General features: G+C 39.0%; 1 protein-coding gene across 2 annotated transcripts; it reads left to right on the top strand.

Moving 5' to 3' along the window:
- The first annotated feature begins 668 nt into the window (after positions 1-668).
- LOC139963110 (organic cation transporter protein-like) lies at positions 669-21,355 on the top strand. 2 transcript variants are annotated; one of them, XM_071963631.1, is made up of 11 exons: positions 669-808; positions 5,284-5,773; positions 9,935-10,038; positions 11,653-11,807; positions 12,897-13,065; positions 13,566-13,710; positions 14,862-14,953; positions 17,882-18,093; positions 18,513-18,621; positions 19,520-19,729; positions 20,162-21,353. In XM_071963631.1, the coding sequence occupies exons 2-11, from the start codon at positions 5,333-5,335 to the stop codon at positions 20,295-20,297; spliced, it is 1,773 nt and encodes a 590-aa protein (XP_071819732.1). In that variant the 5' UTR covers positions 669-808; positions 5,284-5,332; the 3' UTR covers positions 20,298-21,353. The 2 variants fall into 2 exon arrangements, with proteins under 2 accessions (XP_071819732.1, XP_071819733.1); XM_071963632.1 differs by having other exon boundaries at positions 710-808; positions 5,263-5,773; positions 20,162-21,355.
- The last annotated feature ends 30 nt before the right edge of the window (positions 21,356-21,385 follow it).

The raw sequence follows: 21,385 nt of genomic DNA, 5'->3' as shown, positions 1-21,385 counted from the left end.
GGAAGATCGTCTGACAAAATTGGGATAAGAGGCCCTGCTTAATTAACACAAATTCCTAAATGTAACAAAGGCGCTATTAAACTGACAAGGCATATATGCATATCGGTGCTCATTTAATTGTTCATGCAAAGACATGACTGCCAGTCACGGTGATCAATTGGTTCAAAATTTCGGAACCAACCCTTGGAGTTTCCCTGGACGTTGGTGACCCCGGTTATATGAACCATCTTTTGGTACGGCTATGAGCATTATTTAGTCTAAAAAAAGTCTCATGGGGCGCGAGGCCATCTTGGTGCAGGTAAAGGTCATTAATATGGCCCGCCCCTGCCCCCTCTGCTTACCCACTCATAGCATGCTCATTATTACAATCAGTGTCCAAAACAACATTCATGGAGTGGCGGATTCTTCAAAAACTTTCAGGGCCCTGCAGCAAGTAGACAGCTTCTCATGTGTCGGTGACGTAAACTGGGTTTGTGATGGCAGCAAACATTATTCAATTTTACCTTGAATTTGTCGCCTACTCCGAACACGTTTGGCAGCATCTGTGGATCTTCTTTAATAACCAAAGTTTATTCAACGCAGAACAACATCTCTCAAGTTCATGAAAGAAACCAAGTAACCATTACCGCAAAGATAACTTATCTTTTCAGGGGCATTAACGGCATGTTTGCAATATCAAAGTGTAAAGTACATAGTACCGGGACTTATAAAGTTAAATCAAAGCCTGTCGGCGTAAAATGCCCATTAGTCTGGAAGAAACAATAGACAACGAAATCAGGTTATTGTCGGATATAGGCCTAATCAAAAGGTAAGATGGCACTTTGGTATACATTTCTTGAAGCTTATTCCAATTAAGGTATTGCAAATATATATACAGGTGCGTATCCAGGGGGGGCGTTGGGGGCGCGCGCCCCCCGGGAAAGAAAAAGAGGAGAGAAAAAAAAAGAGAAGAAAAAAGGAAAAAAGAGGGGAAAAAAGAGGAGGAGAAGAGGAAGGAAGGGAAAAGAAAAAGAAGAAAAAGAGAAAAGGAGAAAAGGAGGGAGTAAAAGAAAAACGCGAAGACACCGGGGAGAGAAATAGGAACAGTGACATCATTACAGCGCTGAAGGGTAGCCAGTGACGGATCAATGATTTCGTAAAAGTGTGACTCACCCTACCCCTTACACCGACAACTCCATTTTTTGACGTTTCCATTTTCCTCTCTCACTAATGATCTATATATGTACTATATATGGTCTATCATAACGCGTGTGTAGAATTGTGCTATGAAACCAACTGTGGCTGGTCTCGAACTCGACCGTGTCGTCGGGGAACATGACGCATTTTGGGATGGGGGCGACCGCCCACCCCCCCCCCCCCATTCAGCATTTTTTTAAATGATATCGCTAAGTAATTTCAAAATAGAAAGTGCTTAGAGGCAACTTACAAGGCCTGGGAAGTGTCATTTCCAGCGATCTAGGAGACATTTTTGGCCAAAATTTGCTTGTACGCTTCGCTCTAACAAATGGTCCTGGGTTTTCCATTTCCAGCGATCTGGGAGGCATTTTCGGCCAAAATTTTCTTGTACGCTTCGCGCCAACCTATGGTGGCGCTACTCTTAGATAATTTGCCTACAGGCTTCGCCCCTCCCTTGGCAAATTCCTCGCTACGCGCCTGTTCGAATTTGTAACGCAAACAGCAGATATCACATCATATCAGTGAGCATGAAAATGGCGTTCCAGGATGAAAAGCCTCAAAACTGTCCGACTTGCCTGAAAAAATAACCAAAAATTTTCGCGCGCGAAGCGCGCGTTCAACGTGTTCAAGTCAATATCATATAAGCAAGCATCGGTTATTACATTGCATGCCATCATGTACCGTACGGTCCGTTAAAATTGCGCAGTATTTCGCGGGATGCTAATGTAAACAACGACATGCCTCATGTAGATGTATAAAAAGCACGGAGGTCCAATTATGTCAAAACTCTCTTTTACATTAGTAATGGCGAATTAGGGGCTGCACCCCCGCCGCGCAGTGGCGGAGCGTCCATACGGTCGGGGTGGATGCCCCCCCTCCCTGACGGACTCAAATGGACTGCTGGCGCCTTTTTCAGCTCTTTATCACTTTTTACTTGTTCTAGATTATTAACTTTTTTATTGCGCTCTCATCTACTTATTGACATTTGTCACATTTTGTTGCTGTAATTTGGCGATGACACCTTATTCTTCGTTTATCTGCAAATTAGCCAGGCCCGGAAAGGGTCATTTCCGGCGATCTAGGGAGTATCTTTATTCAAAAATTTTCTGTACGCTACGCGCCAACCAGTGGTGGCGCTCCGCTTAGAAAGTGTCGAAAGCGCTCCTACAGACCATTCTCGCCACTCCTGACCAATACCCCTAGCTCCGCCACTGCCGCCGCGCCTCCTACGCCTATGTGTGTAGTGTTCGGTTGAAGGAAATATCTGCTATTTTTTCATTTCCTTCAACCAAGTTTTATAATAGCCGTTATAAGAGGTTTTAATGTTTCTACACCAATAAATTAACTGTGTCTGAATTTTCGACAATATCTGACCAACATTCTGCATCACACTTCCCTCTACTCGTGCAATTTTGACCGGACTGTTAGGGGTTCAAGGAAGTTTTTCTATATTGGTTGTCCATAGATGAAATTTTGTACAACATTATGGGTATGTTTTGAAGTGAGTTTATTCACGAGAAATGTGAATTTTCAAATTCTGAACAAATATGGGGCTTAAAACCTTGAAAAGTGGGGCTGACGGGTATTGTGGGCCGCGACGTAGAATCACCTACAAAAGCAAAGACCCACAGGAGATGCCATCAGGTCGAACATGATGTGTGCCGGGTTGACAAACTTCAAAAAGGTTATGGATGGAAAAAAAAACTATTAGGAAATACCTGGTTCTCAGGCAAAAAGTGTACATCTGGTTGGTCATTTCAAGCCCGAGAAGTGCCGTTTCCGGTGATCGGGGGGGGGTTCAAAACCGATGGTGGCGCTCCGCTTAGATAGTAATTCGCGCCCCCCGGGTTTGAAAATCCTGGATACGCGCCTGATATATATATATATATATATATATATATATATATATATATATATATATATATATATATATATATATATATGTAACAAACACTACCTCCAAATTCATGGCAACGCTATGGGTACCAAATGGGTACCAAAATGGTACCGTCTTTTCCCAACGTCTTTATGGGAAACCTCGAGAAAGAATTTCTATCTCGACAAAACTTGAAACCACACACGTGGTAACGTTTCATTGACGATATCTTCATGATATGGACCCATGGCGAGGCAAATCTAAAACTCATCACTGATGACATAAAATTGTTTCATCACACTATCAAATTTACTGCAGATTTTTTCTGGACATGACGTTCACTTCCTGGACACCATGACTGTGACCCTACAAAATAATTCACTCAAAACAGACTTGTTCAATAAACTCACGAACAAGCACAACTACCTTTACCAAGCAGTTGCCATCCACTGTACCAGAAATATTCCGTACAGTCAAGCGTTGCGCATTCGACGCATTTGCTCCACTGAAGTCGATTTTGATTCCCGCACTAAAGAACTGTCACAACACCTCCCAAATAGACATTATTTTCGGGTTTCTATTGAATATGCCATCAAAAAGGCTAAAGAAAAACCCCGTATCGAAATATTGACGTACAAAAATCGTCAAACTAGTTCGAAAAGGGTACCACTGGTTACTGAATTCCACCCTGGTCTCCCACCACTGGCTAATATCATTCAGAAGAATTTTCACCTACTTCAAGGCACCGAACGCCTGAAATCAGTTTTCCCAGAATTACCTGTCATCACTTTTAAAAGGACCAGTAACCTACGGGATATTTTAGTTCGGGCACCTTTCAGGATGACACCCCATTAGGGGAAAACAAAAGAGAAGCTACAGGATCATCGCCCTGTACACAAAATTGCAATACGTGCTTACTTTGTCGATTCGACCAAACGCACGTCCCAAATTCGGCATAAAATAAACTGCCTATCGAAAAATGACATTTACCTCATCTACTGCAATATTTGCAATTTACAATACGTTGGAGAGTCAAAAAAACACTCTAAGAATGAGAATGACACAACATAGATCGGTGATCAAAACAAAAAAAGATCAACGAACCTGTTGCAAATCACTTCAATCTCCAAAATCATTCAATTGGAAATTTGCGTGTTATTGCCATTGCCTTTAACGATTCTTGGACAGATAAATCTAGGAAAGGAAAAGACAATTTCTGGGAACTAAACCTAAAGACCCGGGCACCATTCTGTTTAAACATCAGAAACGATTTGCCGTCCCAGATAAACAAAATTCCTTTGCAATTACGACGGAATCGGATTAAAATAATCCGACACGGATTAAAATAATCCGATTTTCCAAAACTTCTACTAAAACTTCTGCTAAATCCAGCAGAAAAAAATCAGTAAGTCGCTTTGACTTCACAACCATGCCGACACTCTTCTCTATAAAATAGTTTCAATTCCTGCTACTCCTTGCCACTTTCGGTGATCACGCACTGAAGAAGGGCTGGTTGTGCTCGAAAGCTCTGCAAAAAACCAAACATTGGCTGTTTTACTTCCAATCATTCACCTTATATAATTATTGTATCTCACTCGAGATCCAGCCTTTCTCTAAATGCAAAATAGTTGATTAACAGTTTTTCCTATATATATATATATATATATATATATATATATATATATATATATATATATATATATATATATATATATATAAATAAATGAAAATCGTAATGAGTTGGAAAATCAAGAACAGTGAAAAACTTTCAGCCTCCACCGGGATTCGAACCACGGGCCTCCCTCTCTGTACGCGGACACCCTAACCACTAGGCTATGGACGCTGATTGTATGGTTATATATATATATATATATATATATATATATATATATATATATATATATATATATATATATATATATATATATATATATATATATATATATATATATATATATATATATATATCTTCTCATGTCCCTCCTTTCTTGGAAGCGGTACTGTATAGTAAACCAAGCGTTAGAACGGAATCCCTACTCTACACGGGGTAGATCTTATGCGTGTTACGGATTTACGTAACATCACGTTTACACATTATGCGTAAGTAATAGAATAATAGTGGAAATAAATGCACAATCAACGCTTCTTATTTAGGGCCTTATCTTTAAGTTTCAACTTCAGTTAATATAAATTGTAATAAAGTTTTGTAGATTCATTGCTTTTCATGACAGAACTCAAAAAAGTTTCTTGGGCATTATCTACAACGATAGAGCTTGAGACATGGCTACCGACCTATCATTCGACCAAATTCTGGGGCTGATCGGAGAACTGGGCCCTTATCAAATCAAGCTGTTGATATTAGTTTGTTTGTCGGCACTCCCCGAGGCAATGCATTCCATGATCGCGGTGTTTTTGACGGCTGATATGGACCATTGGTGTGCTGTCGAGGAATGGACGCCGAATGTCGATGACTGTTATCAATACCGTGACGATAATACCGATGCATACTTAAACTGTCTACATCAATACCGCGATTCCTCCATACCGGGTTATTTGGAAGACGGTGAGGTGGTCTATGAAAAGTGCCTTAAATATGATACCAACTACCCGGCAACCTGGTATGAAGGTTACAACGCAGAAAGATACACCAATCATACAATCCAATGTGATGAAGGTTGGGTATACGACAGAAGTCAATACAAAGCATCCATAGTTAATGATGTAAGTATAAAATTTGGTTTTGATAATAAATTAAACATTGACATAATACGCATTCGAACGTGATTATGATATCAGTGATTAAGAGTTGCTAGAGGAGATGAAGGATGGCCTTATCAGACGTCACTAGACCGAGGTCAGACGTATAGCCTATACTGATATCGTCTATAGGATACCAGATCTGACCGAGCCCAGACATATAGCCTACACTGATATCATCTATAGGGTACCGTCCCAGATCTATAGGGTACCAGGTCTGACCGAGCCCAGACATAGCCACTGATATCATCTATAGGGTACCAGATCTGACCGAGTCTATTCATAGCCTGTACTGATATCGTATATAGAGTACCAGATCTGACCGAGCCCAGACATATAGCCTATACTGATATAATATATAGGGTACCGTCCCAGATCTATAGGGTACCAGATCTGACCGAGTCTAGTCATAGCCTATACTGATATCGTATATAGAGTGCCAGATCTGATCGAGCACAGCTACATAGCCTATACTGATATCGTTTATTGGGTACCAGATCTGACCGAGCCCAGACATATAGCCTATGCTGATATCGTATATAGGGTACCAGATCTGACCGAGCCCAGACAGCCTATCTGATATCGTCTATTTGGTAGCAGTTCTGGTATCTTTGTCAGCGTTATTCGAAGTGCTTTGCCTTCGGAGCTGTTACTGCCTGGAATGCTTGGCCAATTGGCTATACCACTGTGAAGTTCAAAACGTGCGGTTGATGGCATGGCGAGGGCGTTCGCGAAAAACAGTGCTGGTAAATAATAGAAAATATGCAACAAGGGCATTCATCGATCTAGATGGTCAAATTAACGTCCAAATTAGACTTACGATCGAGGGTAACCCTACCTTCAACGTCTCCATATTTCGCTAAGTATGAGAGAGATGTATACAGCTATCTGTGTATATTAGAAACAATCACTGCGGTTCAGTCACTTCTGTGTTGAACGGAACACCGAATATCAACGCTGATGCTGGGTAGCTAGACCTTTCCCCTAACGGGTCCAATGCTTTATAGGTGTCGGGCAGAACGGGTTTTCTAAAAAAAAAATTCTGACAACTTTTTGAAGGTGGCAATTGCAGACAAATATTTGTTTAGGATAGCCCCCCCCCCCATCCCTCCACCTGTGCCAATGTTTGCCACTGTCCGGGCTGTGTTAATATTACTGACAAATTTAACACCGAGCGCGAGGTCTGATACTCCGTGGATAGTTCATCGCGTGGTTCCGTGACAATGTCTCAACAGCATGTGCCCTACAAAGGCAGGAGATCAATTTATGTCGCAGGTATTTTGTATGGTTCAGGTTGTGAGTTATGGGAGTGGTACAGTCTGAAGAGAAAACACGATTTGTAATGATACATGTATAATAGTTAATGGAACGCGCAAATATAAGTTGTCAACAAGCTTCTGACGAATAATTTAGAGAAAACGCTTTATTTAATTTTCTTGTTTATTTTGTGTTAGTTAAGTTAGTCAACGTGCCGTGGCATATATTGGAAAGGGGCTTGTGATCAGCATAACACAAGTAATACAGTTCAAACTACAGCTTAAATTGCAAAATGTCGGGTACTCGGTGAGAGCTGCATTAACAACAATCGATTGACTTAAACAGCTTGTGGAATGAATGGTCTAGAGCTCCTGTGGCTTATGGGCTTGAACATAATGATATAAACTGTAGATTATTGACCCTTTCACTACTATGTTAGCTGGACTTTGAGTTCACTTTTCATTCAGTTCGTTTTATTTATTACATAGAGATGTATGAGGTATATATTTCTGATGAAGAGTGGTACGTTGTTATTGGCTGGGAGTGCATGAGTTGCAAGGGAGGGGGGGGGGGGGTCTGGTGGGATACCCATCCTCGAGGGATCCCACCCATTTAACCCGGTTCATCGGTTCATTTACACCCCTGTTAATGATATCATGGACAATCAAATGTATGAATGTGTATGTTGGTTTCGTCGTTTCATCTCAGTACATTTCCCGGGGAGGTGTTCAGCTGAACACCGCTGCTCACGGAGATGTAAGCCGTGAGGGTCCATACACATACCAGGCATAGACATTGGTACCTGTGAGGGTCCACACACATACCAGGCATATATATTGGTACCTGTGAGGGTCCACACACATTGGTACCTGTGAGGGTTCACACACATACCAGGCATTTACATTGGTACCTGTGAGGGTCCACACACATAGCAGGCATATGCATTGGTACCTGTGAGGGTCCACACATATGCAAGGCATATACATTGGTACCTGTGAGGGTCCACACACATGCCAGGCATATGCAATGGTACCTGTGAGGGTCCACACACATACCAGGCATATACATTGGTACCTGTGAGGGACTACACACATACCAGGCATATACATTGGTACATGTGAAGGTCCACACACATACCAGGCATATACATTGGTACATGTGAAGGTCCACACACATACCAGGCATATAAGTTGGTACCTGTGAGTTCCACACACGTACCAGGCATATACATTGGTACCTGTGAGGGTCCACACACGTACCAGGCATATACATTGGTACCTGTGAGGGTCCACACATATGCAAGGCATATACATTGGTACCTGTGAGGGTCCACACATATACCAGGCATATGCATTGGTACCTGTGAGGGTCCACACACATGCCAGGCATATGCATTGGTACCTGTGAGGGACTACACACATACCAGGCATATACATTGGTACATGTGAAGGTCCACACACATACCAGGCATATAAGTTGGTACCTGTGAGTTCCACACACATACCAGGCATATACATTGGTACCTGTGAGGGTCCACACACGTACCAGGCATATACATTGGTACGCTGAAGGTAGGGCAATAGTGATGACCTTTTAACCAGATCGTTAGTTTTTAGTTTCCTATCGTGTTTGTTTGTTTCAGTTGGATTGTTTATTTGCATTTGGATAAACGAGTAGCACGCAAAGATCAATCTTAAAAGAAAGCGACGATTGTGTGTATAATTACCAGCATACTAATCTTTAGTTTGCTGTGACAACTTCAGTAGCGTGTGTACTGTAGTGCGGTATGCTCCTCGACAACGTATTATCATCAAGTATGGATACCGTTATCAATGAAAAACGTTCAGTGTAAAGAATAATGCACAGCCGTACAAACTCCTTAGCTATTATCTCCCTCATAAATACTGTTATGTTTCTCATATCTGATAATGCAAATTAAGACAACAGCAATTAGAAATGTTAACCTTTTGAAACCGACAACCCCGCTTACAAGGCTTTTTTTTTTCTAGTTTTCTTTTCAATAAAAACCCTTGTATGTTAAAAGGACGACATTGGGTAGAATGTTAGTCTTAGGTATGTCATCGTTCATGAAAAGAAAAGAAACATTTGAGTGCTAATTTCTGAATTGCGCCTTTAAGGCCAAATTGGTAGTATGACGTCAGCTCCTCAGTATAGGCATATTGTCTGACCTAATGGTCTGTGTATTAGACTATCGAATTCAGTCACTTTCATTGATGGACCGTAGGTGTTGAAAGGGTCATATTCTCAAGACGTGTATAGTGAAAGCAGTGTATTTTAAAGGTCTACAACATATCAAAATTAATTCTGTGACGAAAGTCATCCTTTCATGACGTTCCCTACAACAGACTCAACAAAATGCTAAAGAGAGCTTAATTGCTGCAAACGCCTCACCTTGCTTCAAACATAACACGGTTGTTAACGGAAGTAAACAGTGAATAATCTGTGATGTTCTATTCTAAAGCTATTTATCTTCTTCTAGCGTAAAGTATTTTGATTATTTTGTTGTTGCATAATTATCAAATGTATACACTGAATGCAAGAAATCATCAATATTGTATTAAATATATCTTCCATGTATGTAATAAATTGCGGGAAGATCGCCATGATGCCATCAGTTACTATATATACTGTCGACATAATGCTTTCCATAGAATAGTATAAATCAAACTTTCCACAACATTATAATCCGCACTGATATATACAACATGCCACAATGTGTGTACATTGTAACGGTTATTGATGTAGAAAACTATCATTAAATTTTCCCTTTGTTTTGTGTGAAAGCAAACATTATTCGACATACCGTCACACATAGTCTGTGTTTTCTCTTCTTGCTTTATATTATAGTTTGATCTGGTTTGTGAACAAAAATATCTAGCAGACACTTCGCAGTCACTTTTTTATGTCGGATATCTTTGTGGATCAATCGTTTCTGGTTCCGTTGCCGACATGTAAGCTACACTTTTTTTGCTATTTCTTTCTTTCTTTACAAACCATTAAGAAGTACTTATCTTAGAACCAACCCCCCCCCCCACCCCTCTTCTCTCTCTCACTCTTCTTCTACTTTCCGCCCTCAGTATTTCCTCCTTCGAATATAGTAATTTTTTTTTTTAGTGTTTTTTTTATATAATAGCGCATTTGGTCATATTTTTAAGGAATTTGTTGCGCTTTATAAATACATTTTCTTCTTCTTTATACAAAATACAGAAAAGGCAAAAGAAAAAAGTGAGCAACCGTTGCCCCTCTTCCTCTATAACGAAAACATGTTTTTTTTTTTTTTTAAACATCAGCTGTTACTCTCCCTCGTTGCAAATTAATACCCCCTTTTTGGTCGAACAGACATATGACTCAATTTGGTCTGTGTTTTTTCTATTTTTTTAATCTTTTCTTGGTCATATTTTTCTTCTGACTAGAGATATTGCTCGCTGTCAACTTATGGGAAATAAGCTTTGTGAAAATAGTCAAATGATAACAAAAAATTCTTGATGAAGATAATCTAAAACTGTTAAAATAGCAAGTAGCATGAACTTTCATGGAAGGAGATGATACGTTCTGCGGCATATAAATTTAGACTATAGTTTAGGTCCATAGTTAAACTCTCAACGCAACTTAACGCAAACAATCACTTTCATTTTTGTGAGAGTTTGAAAAGGCGAATATAGACCACGGAGGATTGATCTAATTCATCCCAAACTTGAATAAAAAATAAAAGAAACACATACTGAACCATCTTCGCCCGAATGACAATGGGAAGTGGTTCGTACCCCCTGCCCTCCCCCACCCCACCCCTCTTGCATGCCACTTCGACGGTGCACTTATTTGAAGTTTGTTTAAAGCAATTTAAAATTAGCATCGTTCGTCTGTTCAACATGCACCCTTATCAATCTCTCCTGGAGTAATATATTATGTTGTGATTAATTTGCAAATCTCTCTCGCGACTGCAACCACGATAATATCGTACGGTGACGGTGTTCCGGCAAGTGAAATTATCATTATAGTCCCTTCGGTAGGGAATATTATTACAAACGATCTTCTTACATCGTCAAAAAGTTAAGGAGCTATCTTCACTCTGCATTGTGTATCTAAAAAGGAAACAGACGCTACACATGATTAAAACCACAAGATAAAGTTGAGGCACGTACTACACCAACAGTATAATACTGACCTGTGACGCTATCAGACAATCGGCTCAGTTCTACTTCACCCTGTAAAAATATTTTTTTTTAATATTTAAACAAAGCCCCATGAGAAACAACTTGGACACAAAAACCAAACAACCAAACGACTGGTCTGCTCTCAACCCCGTCATTGGCAGGTGTGTCTCAAAAGTTCCTTTACAAAAAAGAACAGACACATGAAAAAGGCCGAGATGCTGTTATAAGACATAACAACATCTTATGGGGGAGGAAAAGCCGACTTTTTAATTAAAAGCTGTTAGTTTCGGCTAAGAATGTTCAATATGAGCTGCTTATGTCACTTCTAACTACATTATACAACGTAGTCGCTTGAAAAGTAAAATAATTGTATAAAGTTTTAGCCTTTTGTTTTTTCTTTGATCAACACAGCATTGGTCGATACAAAACGTTCTTCATCGCCATCACTTTGGACTTTGTGGCTGGATTCGTTATGTCATTTGCGCCCTCTTTTTGGTTCTTCTGCCTCTTTCGTTTTCTAGTGGGCATGGCCAACATATCTATATACCTAATGAGTTTCGTCATAGGTAAGTCAGTATATATATATATATATATATATATATATTGTTGTCTGAGTTGTCTGAAGATCGCTATAAAGCGTGAAACTCCGAGTTACAACTACTAGTGTTCCACTAGTCTCATCTAGTATCAACATATATATATATATATATATATATATATATATATATATATATATATATATATATATATATATATATATATATATATATACATATACATATTTATATATATATATATATATATATATATATATATATATAAATGAAAATCGTAATGAGTTGGAAAATCAAGTACAGTGAAAAAACTTTCAGCCTCCACCGGGATTCGAACCACGGGCCTTCCGCTCTGTACGCGGACACCCTAACCACTAGGCTATGGACGCTGATTGTATGTCCAGAGGTTCGAAACCGGTAAGGAAGGTCGTAAATTCACTGTAGGCGTTTGACACCTGTATCGAATAATACTAGTTCTGTATAAATATATATATAAGTCGCAACGGTGTCGACTCAATGCATTTCAAAACTTGATTATTTGTTCGTCGTCGTTTTAATATAGTTATGTTCCTCATCTCTGTCCCTTATTTCCTCCCCTCCCAGCAGTCTTTTTTCCCCCTGTATGTCAGTTTAAACAAAACATGAAATATCACGCATCGCTCACCAACAATTGACCTGTAATTGTTATGATTATCCGGATACAGTCTCGATGTAAGGAGACTGAGGTTGACAGTGAATCAAGTTTTGTTGGTTTCGTCCCCTGCAGGCTCTTGCAGGGTGACGTTTTATTTAAAGCATTATGCATTCCAACGTATGACCAGTCTAATACATAACAAACATGATTTTTTTGTTCTCTGATCACACCCCTTCTTCCTCCATTAAATCTTCCATAACCTTTCTACGGCAAAGTAGAATCAGCTAAAGAAAAATGACCAAATTATGTCTGGCAGCCATTTTGTATAAAACATCATTTATCGTATTTATAATTAACCGTTACATGTATTTAACAACTAAAATCAAAACGTAACTTATAAGTCTACCATTTGACGAAACTTTGATATCTGTACCATTTGAACGGTTAACCTATGATTTCGTTTTCAGTGACCGAGCTTGTGGGGCCCTCTAAGCGGGTATATGGCGGTATAGCTACACCATTAGCTTTCTCTGTAGGATCCATGATTCTGGCTGTGTTTGCTTTCTTCGTTCGCGATTGGAGAAATTTAAGTCGAATTGCTTCTGTCTGTCTGCTGCCTTTGTTTCTATTGATTTTGTAAGTACATATGAATATTCATTAAGATGGGATAACTATCAGCTAGATTGGACAACTTCCTACTTCTATACTAAATAAATCAAAAGAACATTTTGTTGCCGAGTTAATATGTATTTCTTGAAGATATGATTGGTACTCCGCGGGATATAGCTGCTCTGTTTGAGAAGAGGAGGGTGGGGGAGGGGGGGGGTACGGGGATAAGTGCATTCCTAGACCCCACCCCACTCCTTCCTCTTCCCCAGACCTGTGAAATCCATTATTCATGTTTATTGAAATTCTCATATAATCTGTGAAAAAAAGAGAATATTTTTAATCAGATATTGAAATTTTATATTTGACACTGTCAGCTTAATGTGTTTTTTTTTCAATATGTCTTATATTGAATTGTCATTCTATCATGCTGATAAATGGCTGATGTTGCTGAAAAACAATTGATGTACGAAATTCATGCGATGTCTTCTCGATTTCATCGATTTCTGTTTGTCTATATATGTTTTCAGTGTTTTACCAGAATCAGCTAGATGGCTTATGGCGAAAAACAAGTTTGAGGAAACTGAAAAGGTTTTACAGAAAATTGCAAAAGGAAATAAAACAGCAGATAAGTTACCAAACGATTTGGTTGATCAATTAACTAAGCAAGAGGAGGTAAGATGCAAAACGAATTACTCAGTTCAGCTAATACGTTATACCTAGGCCTACCTAAAATCAACACTACATATATCGGTTACTCAGGCGCATGCTCAGATACCCATTGAATGAATGATAAAAGTTTGGCATATAAAAAGCGTGTAAAAGGGCACAACATGCAAAAATGCAAATGATAACATTTTCAGTAAGATTTGCCTCTGACAAAACCAGAAACGCTCATTAATTTGCCATTTTCTCGTCTCCCTTATTGTAAATATACCTTGGTACAAGACGGTACAGTAAATGCTCTTGAATCATTCCAGGTCACAACGGCCGTATAATGCTAAGCTTTTGGAGCTAACTGGACTTTCTTCACACTTTCTTCACACTCTTTAACACATGTTAGTACATTGACCCCACATTTGTTCACACAACTATATAGAACGTTGCTCTTCTATTAAAAGGAGAATCACCCAAGAAAGAAACCTGGCCACGAAAACCAAACTGCTGTTCACTCAATCCCCTCGCATCGAGACTGTGCCACTGTGCATGATCATGTAGTATATTAATGCATTGGAACTTCACAACAAGTTGCGTACTGGAAGCTTGACAAAAGTGTGGGAAGGTGGGGGGGGGGTGGATGTTGGGTAAATTGGGATTCCTCTGAAGACATTTATTTTTGTAGGTACACAGCATGCAGGAAACAAGTCAACTATATCAGCCTTGGGAACATATTTTTAGGAAAGCTATAAATTTCTTGTGTATTAATAACCAATATAGTTTTGGTATATTCGCAAAGATATTCCAAGAATTATGAGATATAGGAACCAGAAATTGATAACTTGATTCTTTGGTACCCTTCTTTCTGTTTCAAAGGAACGAGACCCAGCGATGTGGTGGAGTAAAGCTCTTGTTAGAAATTATTGGTCGGCTCATAAACATGATGACGATCAGGGGCTCAGACCCTCCCCCAACCCCCCCCCCACCCCACCCCACTCTCCACCGACAGATATAGATATATTACTGCATGGTGTGGTAGAGGGAATAATATTTTGGGGCAAATTGATTCATCTTTGTTGGCAAGTTAGCTCAGCACAGTATCAATTTGAATTCACATCATATAATCATCATCACCTTATTTTTCTTTTTTATCTTGTTCTTTTTTGTAGAAGAGAAGACAGAACACTACAACCTACACAATAATTGATTTGTTTCGCACTCCAAAGATACGCAAAATAAGTCTCCTACTGTATTGCGTATGGTAATTATTTTTTCGTTCAATTCATATATGCCATTAGAATGTATATAGCCTATGTCATGAGTTCGTTTCATTACTGAAATGTTTATTGTAGTGCGCATGCGCGCTACAATATTGGAAATATTAGCCCGCTCCATCATCGTACATGGCTGACTGGTGAATGCCAGCTGAACATACACTCTTCATAACAATCTCAAATTCACATGTTGACTACGTAGGACTTCACCGCGCACTACAATGACATGTACTTGTATACAAATACAGTTGTTCTAGTTTCTCATCAGTTTTTCATCATTATTGTAATAATTTATGTATGTATATGTTCCTAAACAGTTATGTGAGATTCTTCACGATTTTCTTTGGTTCTAGCATTGAATATATAACAAAACTGCAAGTCATTAAGTAATTACGTGCCGTGGCCAGTAGGCTAGATCATTTTTTCAACAAGCGTAAATCAAAGTTTGTTGCAAAAAACGGGATAACAAAATTCTTTGATTCTGATATATATATAAAGACTGCAAGGCACTGAGTTTATATCGCTGCCGTTACAGGAACGGATCTTCTGACAAGCTGTCGGTGTATGGTTCCATGGTAACGGCATAAACATTCCTTTGATTTAAGACTGCGATTCTTGTGTCACCGCTGATGCGTTAACCCGCGATAATTTGCTCCATGCGGGTGTTCGTAGCCATAAAGTCGGAGATGTTTTTACTTCATGCTTGCGGGGTTTCATACCACTAATGCTGAGTTCACCCGCACTCTAGCGATCCATATGGAAAAGTTTAGGCTATAAAAGAGCATTTGCTCTACAAAGCCACACAGACTAAAATCCGCCGATGTTATGAGTCACCGGTATGAATATGCATATTGACAGGCGGACTGTTTCATTACCGGCAAGGGGATTGTATTTGTTTCTAAATGAATTGATGCTAAAATAATTATAGCAGTGAATGTAAACGAACACTGAGACATGACGTTGTGTTTATACATTTATTTGTCTGCACACCTTTTAATCGAACTTGAGAAAATAACATTTGTTACAAACAGTGGCGTAGGAAGGTACTTTTGAGTGGGGGGGCTGAAGACTGATGGCCGGCCCGGGGGAGGGGTCTAAGGGGAGGGAGTGTCCCCCTCCCCTATGGAATTTTTTGCATTTCCAGGTGGCCTCAGATGCAATTTGGTGCAATATAGCACACTTCAACACCCACTCCATTTTGTAAACTTAATTTTGTATTTTCACCTGGCCTTAGATGTCATTTGGTGCTCCAAATGAGATTTTTTTCTCATTTGGAAATGAAAAAGGGGTTTTCTGACTTGCGGAGCGGGGGGGCGGAATGATACTTCCGCCCCTCCACATTTTTCACTGGGGGGGGCTGGCGCCCCCCCCCAGCCCCCCCCCCGGTTCCTACGCCCTTGGTTACAAATCAATTGGTTGTAAAAGCAAAATAAAGAGTTACCCACTTACAGTGGTATCATCCAAACAAACAACCAGTGATAGTCCTAACGATAGCTTTAGCCTACGTACATACGAGTGTTAACCTAACTGTACGAAATCATATGCATTAATACATACAGCACGGTAGGCCTGTACGTTCGCTACAAACGTTTACGTGGGCAATTTATATCACTATATTCATCCTATTTCAAAGGAAACTATGAAATAGGATTCTCAACTTGTTAATTTATGTTTATTGCAATGTCGTCATCTTATTTCATTGCATATTACTTAACAAATCTCGAAATTCACCTCAGAAATCACAATACGATTGTCGGACGAAGCATCAGTGAGAATGTTGTTGATACACAAGCTGATTCGTGACGTAGCTCATGAATAAATAATGAGGCGTTATAATGAGGTTTTCGAAGAAAAATTTCTAACGGAAACTTTCATTTGATGGAAAAAAGACATACAGTGAACATTAACCAATCAGAAATAGGCTTATATAATATGAAAGAGCAGAATTTGAAGTTAGTTGCGCAAGTTTAGCCATGCAGTTTGATCAAACGGTCTGAGAATTCGAGTAGTTTGAAGTTAGCGTCCTTGTAAAATAAACGAATATGCAAGCACATAAATCCGACTGGACTAAAAATTTAAACTTTTTTAATCGGAAAACGACATACAGTAAAGTTCAGATTAATGATGATTGGTTAAAAGATTATGAAAGAGAAATGTTTAAACTACTGTAATTTGTTTTAGCCGATATCAGTAAATGATATCGGTACATTGATATTTTTCAAAAGATCGCGATACGGTCGTTTTGGAAGGTATAAAACACACACTTAAGGCCCGAGGTCGACTATGCACGGATCAAATGATCGCCACCTTTCCATATGCAAATACACAACAGTAACATGGTATGAACGTCATTTGAGGGTGATAGTGGAAGTGTGCTGGTGTTGCGGCGTGAACAGCAAATCCAAAGAGACATACTGTAATCCTAATGGTTTTAAATCTAAAGAAATTGCTTACCTATTGCAAATGATAACGCAAAATTTTATCTGATAAACTATAGTATAGATTTTCAGGATATCAACGTAAGAGCAGTATATGATTACTTCGATTAAGATGGCGTGGTAGCAATACAGGACCGTAATACTTTGTAAGAAATAGGCCCGCTACTACATCGACCCGTTTGTTTTCTATCTCGTTTTAATGCCCTTATTTGGCGATTCTCTTTGCATTTCTAAAAATCTGCCCTTCTTAAGCAGTAATTACTGTTTGCGTTAACATTTTATGGGCATAACAACAAAGTATGCATAATGAAATAAGAAGGTGTATAGAATTATAAAGTAGCAAGTTGAGTGCCTCTAATTAGTTGAGAATCAAAGACTTGCTACATAAGCAATGATCAATTATGCACATTACAATCGTCAAGAACATATTTTCTAATCTTTCAATCTGTTTTTCATTGTATCTGTTGCATTTGGAAGGTTCGTCAACAGTCTAATCTACTTCGGTCTCTCACTGAACACAGCTGACCTCGGTGACAACGACTACGTCACGTTTTTCATATCTGCTGCAGTTGAGTTTCCCGCCAATCTTCTAGTTATTCCCCTTACCCAATCATTTCTTGGCAGACGGTATTCTCTATTTGGTCTTTATCTCGTCGGCGGAGCATGTTGTCTGATAACGTCCTTTCTGAGTGAGTAAAGTTTAACCTTCTTTTCAATTGTAACAGTACACTCTAATCACATAATAGCGTTTCTCATTTTCCTAGTAAGACGTCTTATTTTACGTTGCGTTGATATTAACCGGCGTGTATATACATCTAACATTATATAGTGGCATAACCACTTCGGGTTGTGAGGGTGGCGTGTGGCTAGGTGGGGGGGGGGGGGATGGTGGACCTCTGTGTCTCCCTATATCCCACTCCCCAATGTAAAACGAACAATGACGCATGATATATTGGTACTAGGCCTGCATGGCTCTGCAAAACAGCATTTTACCGTACCCCATCTCATATAACGTCTTCGTACCCTGCAAGCATTAGGCCTAAGCTCGAAATATACCTAAAAATATGTTTTGTTTTTCACGAAGATGATTTTTTATTAACCCTTACAGGTAATTTAACCGCTATAACAGCTTTTGCAATGACAGGGAAGTTTTGTATAACTGCTGCATATACAATCATATACATCTATGCTACAGAGTTGTTTCCAACCACTTTAAGGTAAGTTGACTATAAAAAAAAAACCAGGCCAGTTGTTTGACAACTTGTTGGCTCCGTGATAAAATTGTCGGTTCGGACTTATTTATACCTGCTTAATGGTTGGTGATCTTGGGGCATGGGAGGGGGTGGGCAAGCTGCCAAATTTTTATGTGACCTACTATACTTATACTTACGGATTTCAAAATTGTCGACAAATTAAATTGTAATGTAAATTATTATTTCCTATACAGCAGTTTGAAGTAGAAATAAATAACAAGCCTTTGAGATAAAAAGTCAACATTTTGAGATGAATAGTGGAATTTCGGGACAAAGAATTGAAATTCCGACATAAAAAAAACCCCACAGTTTCTAAAAAAAAAAAAAGTTCTACAGACCGAAACTTCGATATGAAGAGTGGAAGTCACACGTAGATGTATGATACTAATTTGGGGATTGAAATACTAATATAAAAATATAATACTATACTTGCGTTCGTTTATAGCCAAAACGGTCATCAAAAAGTAAAAAAGACATCAATTTGAAAACATATTCATATGGATTCGGAATAAAATTTGCGTGAAATGTGTAACTTATAAACTATGGCCCTTCCGTATGCACGCTTCTCAAAATGTAAGTGCTTAATGTGAATAATGATCACACACATGCATCATAAAAAGCAGATATGTGTTTACGAAAGCTTTCCAAAGAAACACGAATTTATCTTCTTTTTTTTTAATTGGCATAAAATAGATCAAATTACTGCCATATAGCCACATTACTTTATCTGTTTTCCTGTTAGCGTTCGTCACACATTTGTTCACTGTTCTTAACTTCTTAGCGGAATAGAATATATTACTCGGCACAAGCCACACTTAGCTGCATGACCTTTGACCCACGTACGGTTATTTTTTATCACCAGAGGTGTTGGTCTTGGGTCTTGTTCGACCGTAGCGAGGGTTGGAAGTATTCTAGCGCCACTGATGATTGTCCTTGGGGATATCTACGATGATCTACATCTGATCATATTTGCGACCTGTTCCATCGTAGCAGCTCTAGTAGTCCTCTTCCTACCCGAGACCCGCGGTGAACCACTAAAACAAACTATCGATGACGTAGAGGCAACCAGCATGTAAGTATGGAACGCCATTTATACACAAATGCATGCATGACGATTCTATTTATGTGCATCCGCGCGAGGATATTAGCTGCGAGATGAAAAATTACCAGGTGCGTGGTTGTGGCTGGGGTGAAGATACGGCGGGCGGTGGGGGAGGGGGAGTAGCGGGCAGTATAGACATTTTGGGACGACTAACACAACGTACGTGCAAAATGACAAAACTCAGCGAATCTATAGTGTCATATTGCAAAATGTTTTTTTTTTTTATTTATTTATTTAATTTTTTTTTGGGGGGGGGGGTAAATTCCATGACGTAACCGTCACCTCGAATTGGAAGATGTTGTATTAAAAAAAATAATGTATTCGCAAACTCGTCTGTCTTGTACTTTCCCACCATAGTGTCACGATAGTCTATGACGTCATTTCCTTCATTAATCTCCATAGGTCGGATATAACGCACCTTAGTACTGGTGTTGACGTGGAGCAAACGTTTCAGGAGAAAGGAACTTCCACAGACGAAACGACTGTAACGGAGACTAAACTAAATGGATACGATAATGCACATTACATTACTGAATAAAGCATCACATTTTTAATAAAAATGCCACCATGACCAAGAATCAAACCCAACCATATCATATGTATATGAGTTAGTTTTATAGCATTAATATCACAATGTATGCATTATAACCATTGTTGCTTTTCAATTTGTTTTTGAAACTTAAAGGGTAGGATATAATAAGAGATATTTAAATAAATATTTCATACATTCTCATTTATTTTAGTACTATATATACTATACCATTGAAAACCTGTATCTTATATTCAAGAATGGAGTTTAAATGTTAGGTCTCTCAACAAGATTCATGCATATACATTGTTTGTATATCATTGAATGTAAAACAAAAATACGTAAAAGATGTAATTATTTAATTCTTGTTAATAGTTCTTACTATTTTAATATAATAAAAGCTGGCTCATATTTCATTATCAATATAGCAGTATATTCTAGAACGTGATTATATCTACTCTAGCTTTACAAATGTATTTACCCTATTCTGTGTCTAGGGAGGGGATCCCTCAGAGGACCCTTCCTTCACCCTTCCTTCACCCTTCCTTCACCTTATTCATTTGATTAAAAACCTGAGATATAGCCTATTCCCAGCGACAGGACCGGGGTTTACTTTCTTGTGCCCTGCGACATACATACACGTATTGTCTCCTCATTTCACTCACTTTTCGTATGTCCATAGTTTCTCGTCTCATACTGGCCTTATATGGCGGCCAGGGTACGTGCCCATGTGCCCACTGATAAGTCATTCATTAATTGAATTCAATTTGTTTAAAGGGATACATGAATTAATTAACTTTTGCGTACATGGCACGCAACTTTCTTGTCTTGAAACTATACACAAAACTATTTGGGTAAGGTACCGCTCCATGCATAGAGGGAGGCTGATGATTAACGACAAACTTTCAACCAATCACAAAGCTAGTTACGTGGACTACTAAATGTAGGTTTTGTCTTTCTTTATAGAATGGAAAATGTTTATATAAATGACATGACAATTGTTAAATGTATGAGAAAGTTAGCACACTGGCGATACAAACCCTCAAAACGACCCGGTGCTGAGTCCCAGCCCCTCCGCAACCCCCCCCCCCCCAAAC

This window comes from Apostichopus japonicus, chromosome 21, assembly GCF_037975245.1.
Source record: "Apostichopus japonicus isolate 1M-3 chromosome 21, ASM3797524v1, whole genome shotgun sequence".
Classification (NCBI taxonomy): Eukaryota; Metazoa; Echinodermata; class Holothuroidea; order Aspidochirotida; family Stichopodidae; genus Apostichopus; species Apostichopus japonicus.
Note: the sequence above shows the minus strand (reverse complement) of the source record. Positions and strands in the feature narration are given on the sequence as shown.